This window comes from Lemur catta, chromosome 1, assembly GCF_020740605.2.
Source record: "Lemur catta isolate mLemCat1 chromosome 1, mLemCat1.pri, whole genome shotgun sequence".
NCBI lineage: Eukaryota > Metazoa > Chordata > Mammalia > Primates > Lemuridae > Lemur > Lemur catta.
The window spans coordinates 108,860,299-108,881,789 of record NC_059128.1 but is presented as its reverse complement, the minus strand read 5'-3'; the positions used below and the strand labels follow the sequence as shown (position 1 = coordinate 108,881,789).

General features: G+C 62.3%; 1 protein-coding gene across 6 annotated transcripts in view; it reads left to right on the top strand.

Moving 5' to 3' along the window:
• PIP5K1C (phosphatidylinositol-4-phosphate 5-kinase type 1 gamma) overlaps positions 1-21,491 on the top strand; it is a 51,071-nt gene extending 29,580 nt beyond the window's left edge. Inside the window, exons 6-19 of one of the 6 annotated variants that reach the window (XR_006733652.1) lie at positions 1,357-1,509; positions 2,717-3,016; positions 4,119-4,324; positions 5,986-6,069; positions 7,085-7,133; positions 8,282-8,366; positions 9,846-10,007; positions 10,686-10,824; positions 10,939-10,971; positions 12,089-12,193; positions 14,361-14,481; positions 18,236-18,319; positions 18,577-20,731; positions 21,251-21,336. Coding sequence is in view for 5 of the 6 variants with exons in the window: in XM_045544787.1 (XP_045400743.1) it covers positions 1,357-1,509; positions 2,717-3,016; positions 4,119-4,324; positions 5,986-6,069; positions 7,085-7,133; positions 8,282-8,366; positions 9,846-10,007; positions 10,686-10,824; positions 10,939-10,971; positions 12,089-12,193; positions 14,361-14,481; positions 15,624-15,701; positions 18,236-18,319; positions 21,251-21,373 (1,722 nt within the window). In the remaining variant the exon portion in view is untranslated. Of the gene's footprint in view, positions 1-1,356; positions 1,510-2,716; positions 3,017-4,118; positions 4,325-5,985; positions 6,070-7,084; positions 7,134-8,281; positions 8,367-9,845; positions 10,008-10,685; positions 10,825-10,938; positions 10,972-12,088; positions 12,194-14,360; positions 14,482-15,623; positions 15,702-18,235; positions 18,320-18,576; positions 21,023-21,250 lie in introns of those variants that run through there. The other 5 variants (XM_045544787.1, XM_045544783.1, XM_045544784.1 and 2 more) reach the window with 5 other exon arrangements.

Below are 21,491 nucleotides of genomic sequence, written 5' to 3'. Positions count from 1 at the left end.
TATTTGTGGCTCATGGCCGTGGGCGGAGGAAGGACAGACAGATGGCTGGGCCTGGCAGTGGCTGCAGCCTGGGCGCCTCTCGCTTCCACCTCCGTCCTCCCTGTATGGCTTCCTCACTCCCTGCGGCTAGCACCATGTGAATGCCACCAACTCCACCTTGGGACACAGCGGGAACTGGCCGCTTCCCACAACGGTGGGAGCCGCGGTGGAGCCAGCAGGGTGCTCTGCACCAGGAGGGGTGTGTGGCACTGGTGTCTGTCTCCGAGGACTCACCACGGTTTTCCAGAAGCTGGATCCCTCACTTCTGTTCACTGCCACCCCTAACCTGAGGGGGATGCCCCACCCACTCAGCACTTGGCGTTCTTCCCAGGCAGGGTGGGGCCGGCACGCGTCACTCACAAACCATCGGCGTGCCCATCTGCAGGTGCTCACCTGGCATTCCCCCTGCAGCAGGCCTGGCATACTCAGCTGCTGGGGAGCCCCTGTGGCCTCGTCCATGTATACCAGTGGCAATCAGCTAGGATGTCGGGGGTGTGAGGGACAGAAAGCCCAACCCAAACAGCCTTAACCCCAGAAGTACTTCAGTGGCCCAGGGTCACAGCCTGCAGGTCTCATTTTCAGTGTCTCGCTTAACAAATGTAGCACCTGCCGTGTGTCAACAAAGAAAATGCACAGACACCTGTTCCCGTGGAACGTCCCATCTGATGGCTGGGAGTGGCATGTGGGGAGGGAAACAAATACCAGTGAGGGGGAAAGTGGGGAAGAAAGGTGGGGAGTGAGTGCTAGGGGCTGGGGTATGCTGGGGGCCAGGTTGGGGACTACTCATCAGAGACACAGCTTCTCTTTCTGCCGCCACTGGTACACGGCCTCCATCCTGAAGGTCACCTCATGGTCCCCCGTATGGCTGCTGGGGTTCCAGATGTCACGTCAGTGTTCCAGGAGGGAAATAGGACAGAGAAAAGGGCATAAAATGAGGCACTCCAGCTGTCTGTCACTCATTCCGGGAGCCTTCCCCAAAGTTCAGTCCACCGTTCTGCTCGCAGCTCACTGGGCAGAGCTGCTGTTGGGGCCACCCCCAGCTGCAAGGGGGGCTGGGACCACGTCTTGGCCAGGTGTGTGGGCACCACAGTACGATCAGGTGTCTGCTGCTAACTCAGGCTGTGGAGTCAGCAGTTCCAATCCTTGGTGTGTGGCCCTGGGCAAGTCACCCGCCCCGCAGCATCCATTTCCTTGTCTGTAAATGGACTGTCACCAGTTCCCGGGGCTGTCAGGCAGTTGAGGAGCAGCGTCCATCTGTCCAGCCGTCTGTCCGGTGGCCCCAGGCCCGCTCACCACCTGCCCGCCTCTGCCTTTCAGTACTCCCTGTGCAATGAGCCGCTGATCGAGCTCTCCAACCCGGGTGCCAGCGGCTCCCTCTTCTATGTCACCAGCGATGACGAGTTCATCATCAAGACCGTGATGCACAAGGAGGCCGAGTTCCTGCAGAAGCTGCTCCCCGGCTACTACATGGTGCGTAGCACCCGGCTGCGGGGTGGTGGCCTTGTGGGAGGGGGAGGAGGGGGGACAGGGAGGGCTCGGCAGGGCCCAACCCAGGCTTCCCTGGCCCCGTCCTGCCTCCACCCCCTGCCTCCACACTCAGCCCCTCCACTCTGCCCCGACCCCACTCCCCTGGGTGTCGGAAGCAGGTAGACAACACTGGCCTGGGCCCCTCCTGGGCAGGTTCACAGACTCACCCTCAGGGGCCCCGTCATGAGGTGTTCGGGACCACCCTCTCCTCCTCCTGCAGCTGCGGGCCCTGGTGGCCAACCCCGGGCAGGGCTGGGGGCCCCCCGCCTGGCTGCCCAGTCCTGCCTTGCCCATCCCCCAAGAGTCGTGGGTCCCAGAAATAGCAGCCCACGGGCAGCGTCTCCCTCAGCCACCACCGAGGCCCAAGCGGCCCAAGGGTGACTCAGTCGCAGAGATGAGGGGGATGGGCCGTCAGCTGGCACCACACAAAAGACCAGCTGCTCGTGCAGGCAGCGCCATCCACCTCCGGCCCTTGAGAAGAGGGCACATCAGGCCCGGGACGGGGGAGCAGGAACCGCAGACGGCAGGGCTGCCTTTCCCGGCCCTCAGGGTTGGGCGGTCACCCAGACAAGGGTGGGCGCATTCTGAACGGCCAGGCCCGGGCCGCTGCCGGCCCCTCTGGGCAATTCAGCGTAGCCTGTGCCTCAGTGTCCCATTTGAGGCATCCCTCGTCCACTGTGTGTGATGCTTAGGGTGGGACCCTGGCTCCTCTAGATCAGGGCTCTGCAAACATGACCAGTCAAGGGCCGGATGGGGAGTATCTTTCGCTCCGCGAGCCGGTCTGTCTGTCTGCATGGCTCTGCTCTGCCTTGGTGGCGCAGGAGCGCCCTGGACAGCACGTGAGCGGATGAGCACGGCTGTGTGCCAATAAAACTATTTATGGACGCTGAAGTGTGAATTCCACATCGTTTTCACATGTCACAAAATACTATTTTTCAACTTTTTAAAAATGGAAAAACCGCCCTCAGCTGGAAGCCTTACAAAAACGGGCTGGCCGGGCTGGCCAAGCGGGGTCTGCGGACCCTGCCCCGATGGGCCCGGAAGCAGAGACCTGGTGGGGAGGGGCCCCTCCCTGTGGCGGGGATGCCCCGGGAGGGTCCCGGTTCTCCGCGGGGCTCTGGGCAGGGCGCTCACCCCCGCTTCTCCGCAGAACCTCAACCAGAACCCGCGGACGCTGCTGCCCAAGTTCTACGGGCTGTACTGCGTGCAGTCGGGCGGCAAGAACATCCGCGTGGTGGTGATGAACAACGTGCTGCCGCGTGTCGTCAAGATGCACCTCAAGTTCGACCTTAAGGGCTCCACCTACAAGCGGCGCGCCAGCAAGAAGGAGAAGGAGAAGAGCATCCCCACCTACAAGGACCTGGACTTCATGCAGGACATGCCCGAGGGGCTCCTGCTCGACGCCGACACCTTCAGCGCGCTGGTCAAGACGCTGCAGCGGGACTGCCTGGTGAGCCCCGCCCACGGCAGCCCCGCCCCGCCCACAGCGGTCCCAGCCCCGCCCACAGCGGTCCCAGCCCTGCCCATAGCAGCCCCGCCACGCCCACAGCGGTCCCAGCCCCGCCCACAGCGGTCCCAGCCCCGCCCACGGCAGCCCCGCCCCGCCCACAGCGGTCCCAGCCCCGCCCACAGCAGTCCCAGCCCTGCCCATAGCAGCCCCGTCCCGCCCACGGCAGCCCCGGGCCCGCCCCGAGCAGCGCCCCTGCCCAGAACGGCCCTGCCCCGAGCAGCCCCGCCCCGCCCCAGAGTGGCCCCTCCCAGAGTAGCTCCGGGCACCGCCCCAAGTGGGAGCCCTGCGACCGTAAAACTTGTTCCATACCCAGCCAGACCTGGGGGGTCGGGAGTGTCTTTGCCAGTTTCTGCAGACGTCACTTACCTTTGCAGTGACGATGGCATCTGGGGACAGTATAGCCTCAGGATGCGGCAGTCACAAGCCCAGTGTGCCCCTGCCAGCCGCTTGGGCTCATTGTACCTCAGTTTCCCTTCCCGTCTCTGCCGGCCCGCAGGCTGCAGTGAGAGTGGGTGTCCCTTCCCATCCGGGCCCCAGCAACTAGAGCCGAGGGTCGGGGGCCCAGGCGGTTAGGGGCAGAGCCTGGGCCGCCCACGTCCTTTGTTTGGCCCCAGCTAGCCAGACCCTTTCATAACTTGACCCAAACCCCCTGCCCAGACACTCAGGGGCCTCCTGGCTTCCCTGGCCTGGCCCTGAACCCCGGGTGTCCACAGCCTGGGCTCCGCCTCTCCAGCCAGAGCATGTCCTGCCCTCGGCCCCAGGGTGGTGGGGGCGTAGGTTCAGGCCCTCTCTTGGAAAGTCCCAAAAAGTCCCTGTCCCAGCCCCAGGGGCAGCCTGGCGTCCGGTCAGAAGCCCGAACTCGAGGGCCCAGCATCTGGGTTTGGTGCCCTGGGTGACTGTGGCCCCTCTAGTCCCTTGGGATAACCAGGGCCCTGCATGGCATGGGATCAGTCACCCAAACAACAGTGCACCCGGGGTCCTGCGGAGTGTGGGAGTCGGGGTTTGGGGACAGGACGGCTGACCGCACCGCCCCTGCCCGCAGGTGCTGGAGAGTTTCAAGATCATGGACTACAGCCTACTGCTGGGGGTGCACAACCTCGACCAGCAGGAGCGAGAGCGCCAGGCCCAGGGCGCCCAGAGCACCTCGGACGAGAAGCGGCCCGTGGGCCAGAAGGCGCTGTACTCCACCGCCATGGAGTCCATCCAGGGTGGGGCCGCACGCGGGGAGGCCATCGAGTCGGACGACACGTAGGTGGGCGGGGAGCCCTCTAGTTCTGTCCCCCTCTCCTGTGCCCCACCGGGCTCCAGCCCCTGGCCCCGTCCTCTCCCCTTGCCAGGTGTGAGAACAGGTGAAGGGGTGGCACCGGGTCAGCGAGGGTGTCCATGATGGACACAGCAGCAGGGAGCCCAGGAGCCCATCTGTGCCTGGCTCATCGGGGTGGGATGGGCAGCAGCTCCTGCCACCCAGGCCGTCCTGCAGGTCAAGAGGCTGAATGCAGTTGGCCACGGGCCTTGGCGTGTGACGGTGGGGGCATTTCACATCAATCAGTAGGTGGGTCAAGGCCATTGGCCGTGCCCATGAGAAGGGCACAGGTAGCCTCCCTCAGCTGTAGCCGCTATGTGGAGCAAGGCAGAAGGCATAGGAAGACCACAGAGAGGTGTGGGGATTTGGGGACGTGGTAGACCTTTCGTGGCAAAAGACAAAACCCGCAGGGCAGTGGGATTGAGAAATCTGATTGCACAAAGATAGAAAGCGGCTGCCACAGATGTGGCTGATGCTGTGGAGCATCTACCCAGGGCACCTTTGCTGGATGCCAGGGAGAAGGGTCAGCCTGGTGCCATGCTCAGGGGCCCAGGGTTTGGCTGGGGAGATACTCACAGGATCTCCCCCTGGGCCCTGTGGACATTGGTGCCGGGTCATTATCTGTGGCAGGGCCATCCCGGTCTCTCTAGGGTGCTGAGCAGTGTCCCCCACCCACTCCATGCCAGGACCACCCCCTCCCCAGTTATGACAACTGCAAATGTCCCCAGACACTGCCTAGAGTCCCCAGGGTGGGCAGGATTGACAGTACAGCAGTGTCAAGATTATCCCCTGGTCACAGCAGAGCCTGGTCACTGTGCACCAACCATGCAGAAATGGGCCAGAGCCTCGGCTTGTGTTACCTTGTTCAGTCCTTGGGGGCCCTGGAGGGAGCCAGTGGCATTCCCCATTTTCAGCTGAGGAAACAAAGGCTCCGAGTTGGGGACAGCCGTCCGAAGCACATAGCCAGCTGGGCACGGAGCCAAGGTTGACCCTGGCCCTGGGAGCTGGTATGGGTCGCACTGGGGCATCAGTTGCTGGGCACAGAGGAGGGGCTGGGCCCAGGGCCCCGAGGGGGGACAGGGGGTGGGGCAGCTTGTGCAGAGGTCCTGTGCAGCCCCCCTCAGACCTTCTTGGCATTTGTAGGGTCTTCGTGGGGCTTGTCGGGGAGCAGGTGAGCCCAACGATGTGTGTTGTAGAGTGAGCAGGGCGCGCCAAGCCTGGGCCCAGTGTGTTTGGTGCCGTGGTGGCTTCAGTTGGCTGCTGCATCGTGTGGCCTCACTAACCACGCAGTGTGGGAACACAGTTAACTCCCCAGGCTGCACCTGAGAGCTCAGGGCCCCGAGGGGCGTGTCTGTATGTATCTGTGCTCATTCATGGGGCGGGGGGCGCGGGACGTGCGCGCAAGTCTCCCAGCCAGGGCCCCTGGGCAGCATCCCACGTCCTGCTTTGAGCCCGGGAGAGGTGAGCGGGGCCATCAGGATGGAGGCTCCCAGGTGCCGGGACCCTGCTCCGAGGGCCCGGCTGAGCTGCCACCCTCGGGAGCAGGTGGGTCCTGTAGCCCGGAGCCTCCTGCTCTGCAGGCTGCTGACCCGCCCTCTCTCCCCAGGATGGGCGGGATCCCTGCCGTGAACGGGCGTGGGGAGCGGCTGCTGCTGCACATCGGCATCATCGACATTCTGCAGTCCTACAGGTGGGCACTGCAGGGCGGCTTCCGGGCCCCTTGAGAATCCAAGGACTGGGTTCTAGAAACTCACTTTGGGCCACGAAATTTACATCTTTGACCCGGTGTCACATGACACTAGATTTCGTAATCGTGTGGTCTCAGGCGTGAACACGTATTGGAAAAACCTGGAAGGAACAGACAGCCCGGCTTCCCCATAGCCGCTGCCGAGAGCCAGGGCCACAGCTGGTTGGCTGTTCATAAGCCCCCAGCAGTGAGCTCCTCCCCGGTGTCAGTCTTTTATCTTTAGAGTGACATGTGCTCCTTAGGGACCTTTCAGACAGTGCGCAGGAGGGGCTGTGAGCGCGGGAGATGCTGTCCCTGTTTGGGGGTTCTTTGAAGCTTCTCTTTTTTGAAGTGTCAAAACGGGCCCTTCTGGTCATGTTTTGTAGCTTTTCCCTCCTGACAGTCGGCCATGTCCCCTGCAGGCCTGCAGGGTCCTGCCTTGGGCGTGGGAGCAGGATTAGGTAGCTTTCAAGGTGAGGGGAACAGGACCGCCAGGTTCCAGGTAGCCAGGAGCTCCTCCCAGGACCAGGCTGTGCCAAGGAGGGACCTTCCCCTCCAGACGGGGAGCGGGGGGCATCTGGGAAGCTCCCAGAGGAGCGGCCTGGCTGGTGGCATCACGCAGTGGAGAGGGGGTTGGGCTTAGCCTGGGCCTTGAGGAGAGAGCGAGGGGGCTCTCGCTTCTGGCTGGTGCAGCAGCTGCAGTCTCAGTCCCTCTAGAGCAGGGTCTCCCCCAGCACTGTGGACATTGGGTCGGCTCGTCCGCTGGGGAGGGGCCGTGCTGGGCCCTGCAGGTGCTGAGCAGTGTCCCTGCCTCCACCCCCAGCAGGCCAGGAGCTCCCCCTGCCCTGAGCTGACAACTGCAGACACCTGTGGACGTGGCCTGGTGTCCCTGGGCGGGTGCAGAATCACCCTGGTGAGACCACCTGGACTCCAGGGCTTGGCCGATGTGGGCTGACCTTCGGGTGTTTCTTCTCTGCAGGTTCATCAAGAAGCTGGAACACACCTGGAAGGCTCTCGTGCACGACGGGGTGAGAACCTTCATTAGTTCATGAACGTGCCTTCAGAGGCCAGATGCCCTGTGCCATAGCGGTCGGCGCTCTGGACTTGGGGAAGGTCACGGTGGTCCCGCTGCCCACGCAGATGGGAGAGCTGTGTGGTCCATGCCGCTGCTCCACGCCCCTGGGGTTGTCCTTGTCCTCCAGCCCAGAGTGGCCGACCACCATGTCCCACCCCAGCTGAAGGAAGGGTGGAGAGCTGCTTTCCATGCTGGCTCCTGTCCACGCCTCACCCAGGGGAGGCTGGGCATGTGTTTTCCTTCTGGAAGGCCATGTGTCCAGAGGGATTCTGTTATGTCGCAGCAGGGGGGTCTCAGCCAGGTGATTCTGTCCTCCAGGGACACTGGGCCATGTCTGGGGACATCTGTGGTTGTCACACTGGGGGGTGCTCCTGCTACAGAGTTGGTGGGGGCCAGGGACGCTGCTCAGCACCTGCAGTGCCCAAGACGTCCCCACCCCCAATCAAGAATGATCCGGCCCAAAATGTCAGATGTGCCAAAGCTGAGCGCCCTGTCGTGGACGACGGAGGCACTGATCCTGGAAATAGCAAGAAGTACCCACCTTGGGGCTTGGCCTTCTGAGCCCGCCGCCCCCAGGTGCTGAGCCCCTGCCTTATGTCCAGGTTGGGGACATTCGGGTCGGCCTGGCCTGGGGGACACCAGCCTCCGATTGTGCTCAGCTCTGCCTTCGGAACACAAAAGCAGCCAGGGACAAAACAGGAACAGGCGAGGCCCTGTGCCGATAAAACTTTATTGACAGAGCAGGCGCAGGGCTGGACTTTGTCCACCCCTGTTTCAGAGAAATCCTCCGGTTTCTTTGAACCATTCATGTGGTTCAAAAAGTCGTTCAGAAATACAAATGGGTTTATAGTGACAGCAGTCTTCCTTCCACCCTGTTCCCTGCTACCCGGCTTCCCTCCCCTGAGGGAACCACTGTCACCTATTCCTTGGGTCTCTTTCCGGGAAGCCATTGCTCCATGGACCCCCTCTTCCCTTTATACAAGGTAGCTCCCCCACCTCCCCCAGCACACAGCGGTGTCTGGGGCCGACCTGGCAGAGCCAGAGCCATCTTGGCTGCTGACACACCCTCTGCCCCGCCCACCACTTGCTGCTCTCTTCCAGGACACGGTCTCTGTCCACCGCCCCAGTTTCTACGCCGAGCGCTTTTTCAAGTTCATGAGCAACACGGTCTTTCGGAAGAACTCCTGTAAGCCGCCAGAGCCTGTGGGTGGAAGGGTGTGGTCATGGGGGGTGCTGAGAGCCAGGAGGGGGGCTCTGAGCCGGGCCAGGGGCCTCATCCAGGGAACAGGGTCAGGGGGTGTTTGCCCAGCACAGGGCTGTGGCACAGGGGTCCAGAGCCTGCACCCTGAATCCTGGAGCGGCCCCGGCCCGGCCCTGTGGTCTTGAGCAACAACACCCCTCTGTGCTTCGGTTCCCCACCTGCATAGGGTCGTCGGGGTACAATGTGTTTGTACACAGGATGGGTGGGCCTGGCCCAGCTGCCCATAGCATCACTGTAGCCAGGGTGCCAGGGCAGCAACCACCACCCCACAGGGTGTGGTGGGGGAGTCACAGGTCAAACAGTGGCAGGGAAGGTGGGACTCGGGGTTTGCCGGCACAGGCCTGGCAACAGGGGGAACTCAGCCAGTGTCTGCCGGCACACGAGTGGTCTCGGTGCGGGCCTTGCTGTCCCAGCCGCATCCTCATGCGCGCCCACGGGGAGGTCACTTTCAGGAGGTGGCAGCGATGGGCACGCCAAACGCCCAGCGCCTGCAGATGGGGGCCCACTCTCCTAGCCCGGGGCCAGGCGCAGTCCCCTGGGGCCGGCTCCAGAGCCAGCCCTGCAGTTCTGTCCCCAGCTCCCTAGCAGGGGCCTCTCCTCGGTATTTTCCACCGTGGGAATTGGCGGCCACCACACAGCCCGGCTGTGTCTCCAGAGAACCAGTCGTTAAGGCTTTCCCAGCACACCACCGCCTGAGCTGTCCTCCCTGGTGTCACAAGGCAAACTGAGTCCCTGCTGTTTACCAGGAGCTGTGCTGGGCCATTCTGGGGGCAGAGGTCACAAGGGCTTGGTGAGCAGTGAGGACAGTAGGTCCCGTGCGGGGGCTCTGCAGTGTCACCTGCCTCCTAAGAATAGAGCAGTGAGGACAGCAAGGTGTCACCTGGCTCCCCATGCCTGTTGTTACTCTGGGACCCTGAGGGGCCAAGCTGAGTCCCCAGGTCACACAGCCACCAGGTTCTTCACACTGGGCCACAGGCCCCTCTAACACCAGTGCCCGACTGAAAACGGGGCCACTGCCAGGGCTGGGCAGAGAGTGGAAGGGGACAAGGCCCAGGCAAGCTTGGCAGGCGGGGTGGCTGCCTCTGCCTTGTGTCAGGAGGGCCCTGGGGTGAGGGACAGATGCAGTGCTAGTCCCCACGTGTCTCATCTTAGAGATGCGTGGACAGGCCAGGTAAGCGCTCCCCAGTTGCGTGGCGGAGCCGGCCTTTGCACGAAGCGGCTTTGCTGCTTCCCCTGGCCTGGGGCCAGGCAGAGGGTCCCTGGGGTAGGTGGTGGGCAGTGCTGGTGCAGACCAGGCCAGGTGTGCGGGAGGACATGGGAGGCCGGTGGGGTTCCTGCCTGGACTTCGCCACGGCCCCGGTGGCCCTGAGCGCCAGCACCCACCCTGCCCTCTTCCCTCCACAGCCCTGAAGTCGTCTCCGTCCAAGAAGGGACGCGGGGCCCTGCTGGCTGTCAAGCCCCTCGGGCCCACAGCCGCCTTCTCCGCCAGCCAGATCCCTAGCGAGCGGGAGGATGCGCAGTACGATCTGCGGGGGGCCCGCAGCTACCCCACACTGGAGGACGAAGGTGAGCCAGAGGGCCATGCGGCAGGTACACGTGGAGGCTGCAGGGGCCCATGTGAGGGCTCCGGAGGCTGGGCCGTGCCCCCAGGGGACGGGGTTCACAGTCACCTCAGGGACCTACAGAGCCACCAGGGAGTGAGGAGCTGGGTCTGGGTCCACAGCAAGAGCCACAGGGAGAGCTGAGCATAGAAAGCACTGTCAGGAAGGTGACAGCCTCCCGAACAGTCACTGTCACCAGGGGAGTCCAGAAGGTCCCTCCCAGCCCTGGGGGCAAGGACTGCAGGCAGAGAGAGGCTGGGGAATTGCATGGAGGAAGGGGCACAGCCCGTGCAAAGTCTCTGGGGCAGGACTGCGCCTGCGTGTTGGAGGCACAGCGAGGGAACCCGAGTGGCTGGAGCAGATGTGGAAGGGGCTGAGAGGGAGCAGGGGACAGAGGGGAAAGGGGAGGGCCCTCTAGCTGTTAGGGATTTGGATTCTGTTTTGAGAGCTGTAAGAAGCTGTTGGAAGCCTTTGCACAAGGCAGAAATTCAATCTAATTTGCCTTGTAAAGAGCTGTGCTGGGAGGCAGGTGGGAGCACCCAGGAGGCAGGAGGGCGCGAGGGTGAGCCCAGCCGAGGGGAACCAATGGGGCGGGGTGGAAGGGCTGGCAGCTCTGCCAAGTGCCACTGCCCCCTCCCTGCAGGCCGGCCCGACCTCCTGCCCTGCACGCCCCCTTCTTTTGAAGAAGCCACTACAGCCTCCATCGCCACGACCCTGTCGTCCACCTCCCTCTCCATCCCGGAGCGCTCCCCCTCCGAGACGTCAGAGCAGCCCCGGTACAGGTGGGCGGGGCGGCCGGGGTTGGTGGGCGGGGCCGGGCTGGTGGGCGGAGCAACTAAGTATCTGCAGGTAGGTGGGCGGAGACTAGTGATTCACTTCTTCCGGTCTCTCTGCAGACGGCGCACGCAGTCGTCCGGACAGGATGGCAGGTGAGACCCTGGTCCCCTCCCCTGCCCTGTCCTCTCAGTCTCACCAGGGGTCCTGCGCAGCCCCGAGCCCCCGTTTCCCCACCCAGAGCCCCTGTGCGTCTGACCGTTCTGTCCCGGGCACAGGTTTAAGTCCCTACCAGGCTGCAGAACTGCATGGAATCTCCGAGACGCTTTGCCTGTTTCTTCCAGCCTGGGGCCCCGGAGAGCTGAGGCAGCTTGGCCTGTCCATCCTTCTTTTTTCTTCTACTAAATGTTTTTTTTAACTTAAAAGTGCAAGAGGGAATGTGGCGAAACGCCTCCCTCCTGCCGACACCTATCCCCTCACAGGGAGCAACCCCTGCGACTGTGGGTTTTGTGTCTCCACAGAGGTGTTTTGTGAGTACGCAAGCGAGCATACACCCAGGCTTGTGGTTCCCTTTTGACACTAAAGGAGGCGTCTCTGCAGCCACCCACACCTTGCTCTTGTCACCTGGTAGGCAGGGATCCTCCCAGCCGGTGTGGGACTGCCCAAGCCCTTTCATCTTACTTAGCCAGCCCCTCTGGGGACATTCCAGTGGTTCCCAGGTGTGTTCTTGTTAACACCAGGACAGTTAATAGGTATTGTTTTCCTTAATCGGTTTTTAATCACTAATGAAAGAAACTCCGGGTGCCAGCAGTGGAAAGCCACTCCCCCTTCTGCCTAGCTGCCTGGCTCCCGAGTCAGCAACCTTTCTGCTCTCTGGTTGCCATTCAGAGAGGACATGCATTGCCAGGTCTGCTGCCAGGATGTTCCGGCAGCCTGCATCAGGGCCTTGGCTTCCAAGCTCAGGCACCCCCAGGGTTGTGGGCAGTGTCCGAGACACGTGAGCATGTTGGGGCTGCCATTTGCTCATTCTGTAAATGTGCCCCAAGGACCTGCTATACCTCAGGCCCTGCCAGGTGCCAGAGTCACAGGAGGGACCCAGGTGGCAGGCTCTCCTCCAACTCAGACCCCCGGCCGGGTATGACAGCCAGAGGGACCAGACCCAGGCTGGAGGCTCCCAGCTCCCTGGCAGGACTGGACCTCGGGTTCAGCCAGCACTCCTGGGGGCAGGGGAGTGAGGAGGGAAACTGAGGCTCAGCTTCCCTTTGCCTCCAGGCCCCAGGAGGAGCCGCACGTGGAGGAAGACCTGCAGCAGGTCACGGTGCAGGTGGAGCCCACGTGCAGCGTGGAGATCGTGGTCCCCAAAGAGGAGGATGCGGAGTGAGTATAGCTCTGTGGGAGGTCGGGGCACCTGCTGTGAGCCTGGGAGAGCCAACAGCATCTGGAGGTTTTAGCACAAAGTAGTTCTTTCGTACAGATAATAAATTTGCTTTTAATTCCTCCTTTGATCTAAGGGAGTGGTTCTCAACCAGCTTGGGGTGATTCTGCCCCCCCAGGGGACACTGGGTGATGTCTGGGGACATCTGTGGTTGTCACAGCTCTGTGGGGGGTGCTCCTGGCATGGTGGGTGGAGGCAGGGATGCTGCTCGGCACCTGCAGGGCCCAGGACGGCCCACCGCAAAGAACGACTCAGCCCCAGTGTCCACAGCGCCCAGGGGAGGGTTGTTGAACATCTCTGAACCTCCAAGTATTTAAGGATATTATTTGTTTACCTTTTTAATATTTATTTATTTTTGAGACAGAATCTCGCTCTTTTGCCCGGGCTAGAGTGCCATGGTGTCAGCCTAGCTCACAGGAACCTCAAGCTCCTGGGTTTAAGCAATCCTTCTGCCTCAGCCTCCCGAGTAGCTGGGACTACAGGCATGTGCCACCATGCCCGGCTAATTTTTTTTCTGTATATAGTTTTAGCTGTACAGATCATTTCTTTCTATTGTTTTTAGCAGAGACCGGATCTCACTTTTGCTCAGGCTGGCCTCGAACTCCTGACCTGGAGCAATCCTCCCCCGCCTCGGCCTCCCAGAGTGCTAGGATTACAGGCGTGAGCCACCTCGCCTGGCCAATATTTATTTTTAATTTTCTTGAGTTTTGATTTGAAGAAAGTAGCCTTTAAAAAGTCTATGTCTTTAAAAAAAAAATAGTTTAAAATCCTAATGGTCAGGCCGGGCGCGGTGGCTCACGCCTGTAATCCTAGCACTCTGGGAGGCCGAGGCGGGTGGATCGCTCGAAGTCAGGAGTTCGAGACCAGCCTCAGTGAGACCCCATCTCTACTAAAAATAGAAATAATTATCTGGACAATGAAAAATATATATAGAAAAAATTAGCCGGGCATGGTGGCGCATGCCTATAGTCCCAGCTACTCGGGAGGCTGAGGCAGTAGGATCACTTAAGCCCAGGAGTTTGAGGTTGCTGTGAGCTAGGCTGACGCCACGGCACTCACTCTAGCCCGGGCAACAGAGCGAGACTCTGTCTCAAAAAAAAAAAAAAAAAAACTCCTAATGGTCAAGTTCAAAACCTGTTGTTTTAAGTGTCCGCAGACGTATGGAATGAGGCGCACTTTCTCTTTAGGCTCCAAATGTTTCCTGGGAGCCTCTTACAGCCAGTTTGTCCGCTGTCATCATCCGGTTCCTCTGTGTCTTCACTTGTGTCTCGTCTCCTTGGTGTGTGCAGTTCTGTCACTGTGTTGGCAGATTCGTGCCTTTCTAATGATTTTTGCTTTAGATGCGTTTTTATTTTTGTTCCCAGAGACCTCGTTTAGCACTCTCAGCAGATTCCCAGGCTGGCCTTGCCACTGGGAGCGTATTTTAAACACACACGCAACACGTGCACACACACGCATGTACACGTCCTGGTACCGTCTGCTCTCTGCCATTAGCCGAATCTTGCAATGTAAAATTTCAGTCTCTGCCAAAAACAGCCGAACCTCAAACACAGCGGGCAACAAGTCCTTAATGTCATCTGTGAGATGAAAATGGCACACAGCCTCAGCCTCAGGCACATTCCTCAGCTCCTCTCTGTGCCTCAGTTTCCTCATCGGTAACACAGGGGCGTTAGTAGCATCCTCTCCCCACCCCCATGAAGGAGAGTCATTGGGTTCATTCACAGAAGGCTCTAGAGCCGGGCCTGGCATGTACTAAGTGTTCGATGGAAAGGAGAAAGGTTCCGACCCCTTTGGGGCGGGCACCATGTTTCCCCTCCTTACAGATGAGAAACTGAGGCTCAGAGAAGGAACGTGACCTCCCGGGTGTGCACAGATCGGGTCACTGGGCTAGCAAGGCATTCCTGGGGTCGGTGTCTGGTGGGGTTTCTTGGGACATTTTGTCTTGTTCTGTTTTGCGTGAAACGGTGCACAGCAGGTAACAGCCTGAGTCTTTCGTCTCAGCTGTGACACCCTGAGGCAGCCCCTGCCTGGAGCCTGAGAGAGGGGAGGGGAGGGGAGGGAGTGTGTGGCCCTGAGCCCACCTGGGACTCCCTGTCTGCCCATCCCCAGGGTGGAGGCGTCTTTGGCCGGTGCCTCTGCTGCTGTTGAAGCGGAAACCGCCAGCCAGGCCTCAGAACCCGCCAGCCAGGCCTCGGACGAAGAGGACGCACCTGCCACCGACATCTACTTTGTAAGTCTCCCGGGCTCCTCTGCCCCGGGCCATCCATGGAGTCTCTCCTCCATGAGTCACAGTTGGACACACGTGCGCCCTGCCAGACACTCTCACACCCGTCTTCTGTGCCTAGTCTCACCACGCAGGGTGGGACAGCCCCTCGCCGGCCAGGCCAGCCCTTCCTAGGCCCCAGGGCTGCCCCCATCCCCACTTCCCGGCCTTGTGACCACAGCCTGGCCACCAGCCACAGCCTTGGCCCCAGCCCTGTACCTCAGTCTCCCTGGGAATCGTCCGGAGCCCTCAGCCACTTGGCCCCGCAGGAAGGCCTAGGCAGAGGCCGAGGCCCTGTGTCCTTGGCAGCCTGATCGCTGTCGGTGACAAGATCTTCTTCCTTTCTTGGTGGGCGTGGCCGGGTGGGCTCCGTCCTTCAGGAGGGCCAGGGCACCGGGCCTGTGGCAGGAGGGCTCCCTAGTCAGGGACATGCGGCTGCTTCTGGACCAGATGGGGTGTGCCTGGCCTTGGGGACATGGGACCTCCCTCCCGTCACTAGGGGCCTGGGTGAGGCAGCTGCGGGGCGGCCAGGGAGGAGGCCTGCGACGTCCAGTCTCAGCGGCAGGTCCTGGGGCTGCTGCTCGGGGGTCAGACAGCCCCAGGTAACGGGCAGAGGCTGCAGCCCCACCAGCCCTACTTCCCAGCTGCCCACACTCATCTCCGCACCCCCGGGGCAGGCAGGCTGGGGCACCAGGCTCAGGGCCTGATTTGGGGGCACCCACCCAGTGGCCTCATAACCAACAGCCCCGCTCTGTGCTCCTCCTGGCCCTGAAGGAGGGTGGAGGGGCCACATGCCTGCCCCCCGACCCGTCGTCACCCCATCCCCAGGCTTGATTTGTGCGCGTCCTGGTCTCTTGTTGGTAGGAGGGCGGCTGGGGCAGTTCTGCCGTGTGTTTGTGTCCTGACACCTGGGCGGGCCGCAGAGAAGGGAGCAGCCTCGGCCAGACCCCAGCCTGGCACCCCCCCCACCTCCCGCTTGGCAGTCACCTGTCCCCAGCCTCCAGCCCCGCTGTCTCCCACCACCTCTCTCCACCCGGCCCGGGGGTTCCTGTGGCCTCATCCGTGTCCTCTGTTTTCCTTTCTCCGCGCCCGGCCCACCGCCCGTGCAGTTCACGGATGGGAGGTACTGGATTTACTCTCCCCGCCATCGCCGACTGCGGGCCGTGACGCCGAGCTCCTTGGGGACTGTAAGTGACCGCAGCGGCCACCCCGGGGAGAAGGGCAGTGCCCGCCTGGGACAGCAGGGAGCCGCAGGTCCCCGGCCCAAAACACAGCGCCCAGCATGTCCCGTCCTCGAAAGGACGCCGGGGAAATAGCCGTGCTGGCCAGGCCGGGCGCAGGGCTGCGTGCGTCATAGGAGAATGTCACTCCGTCCCGTGTTGAAGCGGCACTTGATATGGGGACACTGTCACAGTGCACAGCTGAGGCTCAGGGCCACCTCTGCCCCTTGCCAGCCCTGCCACATCAGGGTGCACCAGGTGGACCCTTCCTGCTGGCCCAGACCTGGCTGTCCCCAGCCACAGGGCTGTTTGCCCAACTGCACAGGGACCATGACAAAGGTCAGAGCAGCTGAGGGCTGCCAAGGCGGGGAGGAGCTGGCATCTCCATACCCATTTCACAGACAGGGAAGCCAAGGCCTCGCTACCCTGGGAGCCTGCAGGAGCACACAGTTTGGGCAAAACCCAGGCCCACACTCTCCCGCAGTTCCCTTTGGGGCGCCGTGTGGCTCCCATGTAGCTTCAGGGTGTGTCATTGTCATTGGGAACAGTGATCAAGGGCCCAGAGAGTCTGGGGAACTACCCGGAGCTGCACAGCAGGACAGGCACAGGCCTGGAGCAGGAGCTTCTGTTCTTACAAGGTGCTGTCTGGGGCCACCCCCAGCCTGGCCCCACCCACAGGCCTCTCTGAGCACCACTGTGTGCTGGGGCTGACCCCAGAGGTGGAGGCCACTTCCCCAGACCCCTCTAAGCAGCCCCCACAGCAGGAAGTCTACTGGGGTGGGGGTGGGACACCCCACAGCTGGTCCCGTTGCTGCCCAGAGAAGGCTCTGCTGGGAGGGGGAGGGGCCACATGAGCCCCGCAGCCCCCTGCTGGGTCACCTGGTAGCAGAGCAGTTTGCAGAGGCTGCCCAGAGAGGGGTGCCTGGGACTCTGAAAAATACCTGATTTACAAGGAAGAGAGTGGCCTTGGTCCGGGCGCAGCAGAGGCAAAGCATGAGGGCCGGGGGTCCGAGGGATGTGCCCCCAGGCCAGGCCCCCGTGGGGTCAGCGGCGTCCTGGATCCCTGCTGCTGCTGTCCCCCAACCTTCCCGTCAGCTGGGCACTGAGGGGCCCTTTCTGTCCCCGCTGCTGGAGGACAGGGAGGCTGCTGTTCTGTCCTTCCTAGCGAGGTAGCAAGAGCGTGCAGTTGTCCACTGTCCCTGCCCTGGGGCAGTTGCCTAGCCCAGCCAGGGTGGCCCTCCCAGAGGGCGGCTCTGAAGTTGCCGCTGGCCCCAATGGCCACTGCTGGCCTCCCCGAGGGTCCAGGTGAGGACCCTTTCTGGGCCCACATTTGTGGAGTCATCGGTGCAGCCCCCGTGCTACGCTGTGGGGCTGGAGGCAGAGCCCAACCCCTCGCTCCGGCGGCAGGGTTCTTGCCTGGCATTTGCGATCGCCTGAAGGAGTGAGGGGGCCTGCGCCCGGGGTCGCGGTGCCTCGGTGCCTGAGCCGTCCTCGGGCCGGAGCAAGCTGCGCGGTGTCGGTGTCCGGGGGGCTTGCGCCAGGGACAGGGATCTGGCAGGAGCTGCAGGTGCAGGTGGGGGGGTCTCCCGGGCAGAGGGAGTCTCGAGCCGGCCCTAGGCAAGTAGAGGCAGTGAGCCCCAGGGGCTGGCCTGAGCAGGACGCCGGGGAGAGGGGGCCTTCCTCAAGGCTGTGAAGACACCAGCCCGGGTGACAGAGGTGCTGGCACAGGCAGAGGGGTGGGTGGGACCACAGGGGACAAGGAGGAGGAGGCGTGGGCGGCTGGGCCGCTGGTGGACAGCTGTCCTGACTGGACAGAGTAGAGACGGGCTGGGTTGTGGCTGTGACAAGTGTACAGGGGCCGAGGGATGCCCCGGTGGATGTGGCCGGGGCTGGTGCATGTCGAGGCCCAGTGAGAGCACATGGGGTGCCGGGGCGAGGTGAGGCAGCCCCAGGGTGGGGAGCAGGAAAGGTGGGAGCAGACCTAGAGGGTGGAGCGGGGCCGGAGGAGCCCCCACAATGGACCCACACCAGGGAGGTACCATCGGCCTGTCCCTTGGCCGGGCCCAGGGCCCTGGGCCACATGGGCAGCTGGGCCAAGTCCTGAGAGGCTTCCGGGTACTTGGAAAACAAGGTGGGCACCCGAGAACCCAGGAACCTCGTCATCGCAGGCAGGTGGGGGGCTGAGTGGGCCGGGCTGAGGAGGAGGAGGACACGGTGGCCCAGGTCGCACCCCTGCCCCTTTCCCTCCCGTCTCTGTTACCCGCTGTCGCTGTCTCGGGCCTGCCTTGACCGCACTAGCGCTTCCTGCTGCCGCCCGCCCGCTGAGCCCAGGCCGTCCAGGTTGGGGGCAGGTGCACTGGTCAGAGAGGGCAGCTGGGGCTGAGCCCCTGCCCCGCCTGTGGGGGACCCGCCTCTTTTATTTTCTCCTGTCTCTTCCTTCCTCCCTGTCCTGTCACGCCTCCCGCACCCTGCTGTCTGCGCCCCTCCTGCACGCGCCGCAGCCCACTGACGAGAGGAGCTGGGTGTACTCCCCGCTCCACTATAGCACGCAGGCCCACCCGGCCTCCGACGGCGAGAGCGACACAGTAAGTGCGGCCCGGGGCCAAGGCCCGAGAGTGCAGCCCCCAGACACCCAGGGACAGGCCTGGTGACACTGAGGCCGGGGCGGGAGGGCAAGGGTGGCCCAGAGCCCTGACCTGGGCTCTCTGAGGTGGCAGTGGCTGTGGGGTGAGTGTCTCGGCGCCTGTTGGAGCACACGGTCCCTAGCAAGAGGCCCAGCAGGTGGCCTGGGGGGAGTCCTCACGCCACCACAGGCCTCACCCACCCCTCTCCCCTCTTGCAGTAATTTCTATGCAGTCCCCACCCGGAGCCCAGCGCCCGCTGCCGCCCCGGCCGCTCCCTGGAGGCACTGCCCACCCAGCTGTGGCCCAGAGCTGGGGAGACCCCAATGGACCTCGCCCGCCCACCTGGGCCCAAACTCCTCCCCTGACGGATGCCACCGGCCGAGGCCCTCCGCTCCAACAGCTCTGGGTCACCAAGCTTCTTGGGCCCCGGCCCTCCCTTCAGCTGCCTGTACCTGTGAGACTGGGACCTTCCCGAGCATCAGATCATGTATTTATTTTGGGTCCTTACTCTTTGCACACAGACAGAAGCACGTATGTGCTTTTTTAGGAAAAAAACAAAAAAGACACAAAAACAAGTGGAAAAAGAAGAAACTCCATCCCACTGCACTTTTCGGTTCTCTGCTGTGCTTGCATTTTTCTCTCTAGGGGACCAGGCCGTTCCTGCCACCTTCCAGGATCCGGGACCCCATGTCCCGGCTGCCCCGGCCAACATCACACTCCAAGCCTCAGCCTGTGACCTGCAGAGGGGACGGCAGGGTCCCCAGGCTCTGCCTCTGTCCCTCATGGACTGGGGTGCCTGAGAGCACAGGGGCCGCCCCCCCACCCGGAAGCAGACCCTCCCTCCCTCAGCTCAGGTTTGGAGGCCTCAGCACAGGACCTCTGCTCTTAGCGGTGGCCTTGGGGACAGCTCTCGCCTGGCCAAGCCCCTCAGCATCTGTGTGTCCCGCCACTCAGGCACCCCCCGCTTCGGGAAAGACCTCCTGACCCCACCTCCCAGGGGCCTTGGGAGCAAGAATTTCGGGTGCCCACACTCCAGACGCACACGGGAGGGGCTGGGGACATGTCCCCCATCCCAGCCTGGACCACACAGCATCTAGCAAAGACATTCCAAGCGATGTGAGATGCCCCTTCAAAGCCGGAAACAGACCAGGAGGCTGAGCCGGGCCTCAGGGTTTCCAGAGAGAGCCTGTGTCCTGGAGATGGCTCGGGGCTGGCGGGCAGACTGGCCTTGACATGTGATGGCCACCCCCCGCCCCCTCTGCCCCAGGCAGAGCCTAGAGGGGCAGACCCCTCTCCCCAGAGCGTTTCCTTCATTGATTTTTAAGTGATGTCATTCCCATGGAGATCAAAGGAGGAGAGAAGACATGGTTTGGGCTTGCACCCTCAGTGGGACCATGGAGCCCAGAGCCCAATGGGGTGGCTGCCGGGGCCCCTGCTGCATCTAGAGGGCACTGGTTAGAGCAGAGTGACACCTGCCCCTGCGGATGCACCCCCACCCTGCCCGTTACATGGGACTCCAGAGACAGGCACGTTGGTGACGGTTCCCCAGTGACAGCCCAGAATGGGAGGAGCTGGGGTCGGGCTCGGAGCAGAAGTCACACCTTCTGGGAGAATCTTCCTCCAGCCCGTGCCTCCCCAGCAGAGCCTGACATGGGGCCAGATCAGCTGGAACCTCCTGCAAGGATTGCACTGTTTTCGAGCCTGTCCCAAGCTCCTACGTGCTGTTGTGTCCTGCTGCTCAGGTCCCTCCCCGCGCCCTCCCACAGCCTGTGCCGTGGAGAACCAGGCTGCACCCCCCGGGCCTTTCTCCCAGGCAGGGACAGACATTCCCTCAGCAGCTCCTCGAGTCTCGGCCCAGGAAAGGAAAGAGCCCTCAGCGTGGACCAGCCACTGGGTGGCTCGGAGGACGGATCCAAACAAGCCCATCTGGGGTCCTCGCCCCCTGCCCAGGAGTGTCTGTCCAGCCCCCGCAAGTGGCCTCGGGCTTGAGTCACATCCTGGTGCTCACCTGCTGGTGCCCGGCCTCCTGATCCGTCCTGGCCGGCCCCTGGAACAGACAGGGTAGAAGGCAGAAGGGGCATATGGGACCTGGATGACAAACAGGGATGGCACCAGAGACCCCGCCAGCCAGTGGGGATAACCCAGAGCAACAGGCACCACGTCCAGGACGGCCCCCTCGTCTTTGCTGAGCGACTCCCAGGACACACGAGTCTCCGTCATTCGCTCACCCGCAGGAGAAATTTGCAAACTTCCGTGGACATCACAACATTTCTATTTTTGTGTTAAGTCTCCGAGGCCCTGTTGGAGACCCATTTTGTGTTGGTTGCATTTTTATTTTTGTTCCTTTCCAGAGAACTGCAAAGCGATGCTGAGGTATTATTTCCGGGTAGGGGGCAGGAAGGCAAGACCTATTTATAACGTTCCTCAGACCCCCAGCGAGGAAGGACCCACCCAGCTGTCCCCGCCCCAGGAGTCTGTAAATACCCAGGTGGCTGAGGCCCGCCATGCCTCCTGCCTCATGTCTCTGATGGCTGCTGTCGCTGAGAACACGGACAGTGTCCCATTTCCTGTACTGTAAACACAAAAGCATTTTCTCTGAGACTGACAAGGTGGAAACTCCCATGTGTCCCCCACTCCCCATCAGCCTCTGTCCCCCCGAAGCCATCCTGACGTGTCCCCTGTCCTGCTCAGTGCAATACTCTTGTCCTTGTACCTTGCCATGGTACTGTCGCCACAGCCCCTCCGTCCCTGTCCCGGGACAAGCGTCCTCTGTCTCCTTTTCTCTGGGGGCTCCTCCATTCCACCACCCGTCCCCACCCCAAACCCCTTTTTATGGACGAACTGATTCCGGAAACAAAAACTGCAAACCTCGTGTGTCTTATCTCCTACCAGGATTCCACTCCATTCCTCTGCCCTGCCGTCTGGCGCGTGACAATCCGGAGCACCGAGCCCGTGGCACAGACGCGGGTGCTGTGTTCCTCAAACCCAGAACCGTGGGCACCTCTGAAACAATAGCCTCTGCTGGCCCCAAATGACACTCATATGCAGCCCGGGCCCCCGCCCGCCCCCCATACCTGCCACCCCCCTCTTTTTATGTGGAAGAGATCTCTAATAAATCGGGTATTGAGCATTG